The sequence below is a fragment of the Penaeus vannamei genome, chromosome 12 (genome assembly GCF_042767895.1).
Source record: "Penaeus vannamei isolate JL-2024 chromosome 12, ASM4276789v1, whole genome shotgun sequence".
Classification (NCBI taxonomy): Eukaryota; Metazoa; Arthropoda; class Malacostraca; order Decapoda; family Penaeidae; genus Penaeus; species Penaeus vannamei.
In genome coordinates this window covers 29,925,764-29,933,263 of record NC_091560.1, presented here as the reverse complement: position 1 = coordinate 29,933,263, position 7,500 = coordinate 29,925,764, and the positions used below count along the sequence as shown (strand labels likewise).

The 7,500-nt window shown below is 43.7% G+C and overlaps 1 protein-coding gene across 1 annotated transcript in view; it reads left to right on the top strand.

Annotated features, from left to right (window-relative positions):
* The window catches only part of unc-13, a gene marked incomplete at its 5' end in the record, with an annotated part of 806,055 nt that overhangs the window by 314,941 nt on the left and 483,614 nt on the right, over nt 1-7,500 (top strand). The window contains 2 exon segments of the mRNA XM_070128168.1: nt 4,457-5,944; nt 6,608-6,733. Of these exon segments, the coding sequence (XP_069984269.1) occupies nt 4,457-5,944; nt 6,608-6,733 (1,614 nt within the window).

Genomic DNA, 7,500 nt, shown 5'->3' with positions numbered 1-7,500 from the left:
GCTGTCATGATTATTAGCCTTAACAAGCAAACAAAAATAATAATAACACCCCACGAGAACTGTAGATGCAGGTGGTCAAGCCCAAAAGATTGATATCCATACCCATGAGTATACACAAAAAGGTGAATGTAAAGTTAGTCCCCTAAAAGTACGGAATGAGAAGTATTGCCAAAGTTGCAAGCTGTGGGGGTGATGACACTGCATCCGCTACTCTGGCCAGAAGTTAGCCTTCTCTGGGAAGTGGCCATGTGTGCACTGAGCCTCTGTACTATTACGACACTCCCTCGCCCACCTCGACGCAGCCAGGCAGTACTGGCTCGTCACCCGCTAGCATAGTACACGCCTGCCCGAATCTGCGACGCTGCTGCATCAAACTGGAAGATTATGACTAGTTTTTGCAGTTCTTTCTTTAACAATCTTATGAGCACCACAACGATTCCAGATAGTCTCTCACACACACTCTATTTCTCACTCACCCCCTCCCCCTTTGTAGATGACGATGGTAATTATGATAATTAATGATGATGCTAGTAGAATTGTCCAACCCATCTCTCTGCCTAACCCTCCCTCCCCTCTCCCCGCCCACTCAGAATCTCTCTCTTTCTCTCCCCCCACTCTCCCTCCCGGACTCCCCCCTCTCCCCGCATAGCTTGATAGTCTCGCTCGCCCTTTTTCATCAATGTACTCCGATCCAAAACCGCCGCCGCTCGTCTTTTGTTTCACCGTCCTGTTTCTTGAATCAATTATCTCCTCCTCTCGTCATTTACTGCTGTAGCGTCTTATCTCTTTAACTAGTCCTTTGCCTATTTGTCTGTTCTCTTTTCTCCCCCGTTTTTATTCTTAAATACATCATTCTTACCGATAAACTACCTTACCCTCCTCCCCTATCTTGGAAAGAAGAGGTTTGTCTCGTGCATTAAAAACAAGGAAAAAAGAAGAAAGCGTTTCGCGAGCGGGCTGAGAGACGCTTCAATTCTTTGCTTATTGTACACGAAAGAGGTTTACTGCACAGATGGCTTCTTACTTCCAAACTCAAGCATGTTCACGATATATATATTTCTTTTTCTTCTGTATCATTCTTTATATCTTCACGCTGCATCTCTCTCGGCACTTAATTCTTTTTTTTTTCTTCTTTGTCTTCAAGCTTCGAGCATGATTATGCAACTGTGATTTCATGTGTGTCAATCTTGTATTAGTTGAGGGACGGGAGGGGAGGGGAGGGGAGGAGGGATAAGGAAAGATGAAGAAAGTAGTAAGAAAATGCCGAGAATTGGGTGAAGCAAGACCATTGGAGATAGACATTATCCAATTAAGATTAAATTTTGATTATTACTCTTGGCTCATCACACCTCAACAATGATTAAAATAGCTGATCAAAAATACCACTTGTTCAAGTCAAATGATAAAAAGTATTTGAATATTCAGTTAATCCTAGAACTGCATATTGTTGTGGATTAGCCTGTGTTACTTTCGGGGAAGATAAGACGCTAATATCGAAGAAAAATGCTGATGAGTCCTCGAGGGCTGGACTGTGTACGATGCTGTCACTGATGCTGTTGCTGGCGTCTGGGTGATGAGCGGATGCTGGCAGCCAAACGCGCACTTATACACACATAGGCATATACCCTGATACTCACAGACACACAATTTACAAATACCACACGCACATGCACACGTAAACGCACACGTACGGGCACAAACGCACACGGGCTCACACACGCACATGCACGCATACACGCACATGCACACACACCACTCACACGCATACACCACTCACACGCACACATCACTCACACGCACACACCACTCACACACACACATCACTCACACACACACACCACTCACACACACACCACTCACACACAGACACACACGCCACTCACATGCAATCTCACACGCACACTCACACGCACACTCACACACACACGCACACGCTCACGCACACGCACACGCACACGCAACCACACCCACACGCACACGCACACGCACACGCACACGCACACGCACACTCACACTCACACTCTCGTATGAGTAAACACGTAAAAAGAACATTTATAGAGATAAATCCCCTCCCCACTTGTTTCTTAATAAATATTGCCAAAAGTATTGCCTTACCACAGCAAAAATGGTTTTTGCTTAGAAACTTTACATCTTGCATTCTTACGTTAATAATAAAATGCTTATGTTAAACAACCAGTGCATCTGTACTCACGGATAATATTTATAAAATTGTAGAGGAAACTATAAATCCCCCTTTTTATGCTCTCAGTAAAGCCCCATTTTTAATCCTCCCAGTGCTCTAATAATCTGTGCTTCCCACGTCATCCCCCTCCCCCTCTTCACTATGAATACTGAACACACTAGCGTGCAGAGATAGTGAGAAGTGGTACAAGAAACGGCCGAGGAAAAACCCAAGGGCCACCAGTCAGTCCCACCAGTCATAAGCATCCAGACACATGGGGCGTCATAAACTCCCATGCCTTTTTTCTTCCCCTTTTTCAGCTTCTTGTGTCATTGTGGCTTGAAATGTTCCTCTATTTTTCGTATATAATTACATTTTTTCTATCACTTGTGGTAGGCCTGCGGTTCTGATGTCATCGCCTCCAACAGACCCCCTCCCCACCCTCTTGTTTTCTAATAAATATATTGAAGACATAGTTTTACTAATCATTATGTTTTCAGACTTTTGCTTTTCATTGATTTATTAATTTAGCTATTTAAACCGACTGCAGCTGCATTTGAAATAGATGTCTGTAATAGTATGTAAGACTAATAACATTTATTCCTCTTTTTGTATATACTTCGCAAAATGCTGTTTATGAATTTTACTGTTCTTACAATGTTACTTTTAAAACTCAAAGAATGTCTGAACATATTAATGATTTTTGAAAACGATGGTCCTCATATATTATACTGTCAATGTCTGTGCTTGTGTCAAGATTGCCCAAACCAGCAACAATTCCAAAACCGATTGTTTCTCATCCGTATAGAAATATTACCCACATATTGTTTGACTGCTTGGCATTCTAGTTCCCCTTAGAGTAGAACAAGTTCCTCAGGCATGTTCCAAGGTGCCTGTTGTTCTTTTTTGGTAATAGTTCCACCCTCATTTAATATATGAATATTTCAATAGTTTCACCTTAGATTCAGGTAATGTATTTTGATTTTTGATTTGCTTTGTCCCCCCTTTGGTCTTTTATTTTGATAATTTGTCGCACTTTTGTTTTCTTTTCTTTGCTGCAATGTAAAAATATATGATCGAGAATTACTAATACTGCGTTAATTTGCTACTTTCATTGATGATATTATTTTGTTTGTGTTCTGAATAAACCAGTATAACTTTCTGAGACAAGCCTTTTGCGGACTAATAGTTACAGCCACCTTAAGTGACCTTAGGTAGCAGACTCGTCCCTCAAGGCAAAAGCTTTCAAAAAAGAACACCAGAACGGAATGATCTCAGTGGCTTCCATCTTCGTACACTCAGTTAGTGCGACCTTCCTCCCCAAGCACACATATCACAGGATGCGCTTTGAGTAATTCCCCAGACTGATCCATTCTCCGTCGTGAATGTTTACACCTCAGAAGCTGATCTGCTTTGTGTAGCCGAGTCACAGCTGCTTTCAAACTCTTTCTCTCCACCTTGGCCTCTCCGTCTCCTTCCTTCTTTCTTTCTTCATCTTTATCTGTCTCGCCTCTCTAAATCCCCGTAGTTGGTAGGCAGTCGTAGTAGTTGGCCCCTCCACCCTTCTTGCGGTCTGTAGGATGGTCCCTGATCAGAGTGATGCACACACGATGCACAGGGCGACCAGATGACGACCTGACGCTGCCCAGTGACCCGGTCTCTCAGCTGGATTCAAGGTCTTAGCCTTTGCCTAGTCAAGTGATGATTATGGAGGAAATGGTTACTTGTGATAGCAATTAACACATTCCTTGACCATTACTGATTATGGTAAGCTCGTGTTGTTTCACGTTATTTGGTTAATTTCACGGCACTGACATTACCAAATGCAGAGTTCCTTCATCTGGTCAGGGATGTATTTCAAGACAGTCCTCTCCTTCCCGCTGTCTCTTTCCTTCCTTATCTCTACTGCATTTCCTTTCTTTGGGTTAGACAGTAGTCATCTCCCTCCCTTAGATAAGTCTAATGGCACTCAAATTGTTTATAGTTAATAGCATTTAAAAATCCGCACTGAGAATGACTATAATTGAGTTTTAATCAGTCATGAAGTTAGTAATATATGTCAGAAGTCTCCCACGCCTTCTGCAGAGGAGCTGAATATCTTGAAATATATCTTTCGATAAAGGGGATTCAGCCTTTAAGCAGGCGGTTTGTTCAAGTTCAAGGGTGGCCCTGCCAAGTTTCACTTAGTTGAGTGTGTACATTGAGTGGGTGTACTTACTGGATGTGGGTGGTGGATGGGGCTCCGGCTTACTGTGTGGGTTGTCTCTCCCTCAGCTCTGGACCCCGTGCCTCACAACGGCCTGTGTGGCAAAGGGGGGGTCGGCCAAGCTTCCGCCTCCACTGACGGAGCTGGAGGCTTGGGCACCGCCCTTTCCTCCTCCCTCTCACCACCTTCCTCCTCCACGGGCTCCCCGCCGACCGCCCACCCAAGTCTCTCCACTGCTAAACTCCTCAATGCTGTCACGTTCGAGACTATCGACTCTGGCACAGAAAAAGATGATGACGAGTACCCAGAGTCTTCTATGTCGACTTTCAGATCCTCTCTTCTTACCTCTGCTGCCTCAGAGACTGTAGACTCCGGAATTGGCAATGATGAATTAGGTGCTGAAACTAGCATTTCTAGATTTCTCAGTAGGTGTGACGATGTCAGAAATGAGCAATGTGAAACTCTTGGCGAAAACGAGGAATCTCAATCCTCATATAGATTTATGTTTTCGTCATCCCGGAAGACGATGGAACTCGAGTCTCCCACGAGTGATGGGAAGGCCTTTTCCTGGACCTCTGTAAATAGTGTCTCTTCAACATATGCAACATCTCAACCTAGTTCGAAAGTTACGCTTGTTACTACCAAATTTGCTTCTTTGTCAGTGTCGTCTCCAGATAAGGAAATATCACTTAAAGTATCGCCAGAAGTGTCTAGCCCAAGTGTTCCGCCTTCCTCAGGGATATTTAACATCAAACTCCTGAAGGAAACACTGTTGAGGGAGAGTGAAGGACTCGATCCACTACAACCATCGCCCAACTTAGAGGACTCGTTGTCTACCTGTAGTCATTTAACTCTCTCTGGCTCAAGTGGCTTTTTCTCCAAGTCGACTGCCACTGACGAGGTGCCGTCCCCCAAGACCTCGCCCTCAGCAGAGCCCGAGTACCCTGCGGAGGTGAATGGCGATGTCCCAAGCACCACGTTCTTCCTAAGGTCTCCTGTGAAGACCGCCCCTGTGATTGGTGAGTCAACCTCCCCGCCGGATACTACTGGGCAAGAGTCCACTGAAAAGCCTTCCTTTGGACTCACACGATTTTCTTTCCTGACGAAGGATTACTTGCCTCATACTGAAACTTCTGCCGAGGAAGATGCATCCTCGACTGTGCTCAGATCATCGCCATCCTTAGCCAGCCTCATCTCGTCGCCTTCGACAGGATTCACATTTTCCTTCTCAAGAACCAGTGAAGCCTCTGCCACTACACTGACGACCGCCACAACCACACCTCTTGTCTCCACATCCGCTACCTCTCCACCCAGAGAAAAATCAAGATTTTTCTCGTTATTAAACCTAAGACGCTCCCCTAGCCCTGAGTTACCTTCTTCGCCACCTGCTACTAATGGTGAGAAAGTCTCACCTCCGGAAAGTAGTCAGAAGCTCAAACTTGGAGAAACTACAAAAATTTGTGATGAAGCAATATGTGATGAAAAGTCTGACAAACTTTCGGGAAAGCCTGACAAAGGGGCCACAGAGACCAATCGTTCAGGAGAGCTGAAGAAAGGTAACCTTAGGCCCCTTAAGGACACTCCGCTTTGCTCGAGTGTTGACACTTTCTCTTCTCTGTCCTGCTTCTCAGTACTCAACTTGCATCATCAACTAGACAGAACACTCGAGCAAAGACTGGTTAGAAATATACTTTAGGAACACGTCGTAAAACTTGTTAAGCGATATTGTACATTTAGCTCTGACCAAAAGGGTAATACCAAGGGTCAGTGAGTAGGCTGTAGAGGAACCTGTATGAAAATTCATGCACTTAGAGTAGATATCACCAACACTGTCATGAATTTTATAGGCATGGAGAGAATCGCCTATAAAAAGAATTATGGCTGCAACTAAGAATTTTATAGTAAAAAAAAAGAGAGAAAAAGTTTTTTTTGGTTATATTCATTCATATGAAAATTATTATTTAAAAAAACTTTATTGTAACAGCACGCAAAAACGTTTATTTTTGAGTATTATTATAATTTTCTTATTAACCCTTCCCCCCTTGCCCCGGATTTTCAATATACCAGAGAAGCCCCCCCCCCCTTTCCCAGCGAAGTTTGTGTTGAGAGCTAGACCACCTCCCCGTAGTGCTGTAGTGGCCGCCGTCGCCGCCGCCGCCGCCGCCGCTCCTTCATGAGTATATGGCATGACCTCGTGCCCTTAATGGGTTTTCTTACAGAACTGGAGGAGACGGAGGCGCAGGAGCTGCAGAGGAAGCTGGAGGTGCTCAACCACCTCATGGATCAGGAAACCCGGGGGGCGCTGGGACCCTCCAGGACTCCCCAGCAGACTCTCATGTGTGAGTGTGAGTGTGAGTGCGTGGGAGTGCGGACTATTGTCACCATTATGAGTGCCTGGTTTGTCCATTATCCCGTATGTGGAATGATTTGGAATTACGAAACTGATCAGTGTCTTTGTGTGTTCGTGTATACATATGCAAATGTGTTCATGAATGTACTTTATTTAATGAAAATGTATAAATTGTATGGTTGTAATATGATTCTGCACCTTTGGTAAGTGTTATCCGATCTATAAGTTTGGGCTTACATGTCTGTGATTAAGAATATAAAGCATTTGTGTTTTGCGTGTGTGTTTACAAAGGTTCCTCTATTCAGATTATCAGATAACAAAGTACCATTGCATCTCTATTAAAGTTTTTACCTCAAGCAGCATCTAAGTAATGGCTTATTAGTCATGTGTGAATGTACTTTCTGTGTGTGCCTTTTTGATATATGTATTAATGGTGAGGATTTATGGAATCTGAATAATGAAATCCATTGGTGAGATCATGCTTTTTCAAAACCCTTGCCGCCTGGGAAATAGTAATTAAGTATTACTATCCTTCGTAATATTAGTTAGATATTTTGCTTTTACTTTAGATAATATATATACACAATAGTTAGCATGTAATTACGATACTTGACTCTAATTTTACTAATAGTATTAGCATTATTGCACAAAGAAACCAGTTTCTTTTGCAGAGACAGGGCCATGACATTGCTAACCCATTTACCCTGGTAAGTAACCTCTCTCTCTCGCTCTCGGCCTCTAAGACTGGTGTGTTGATGTCTC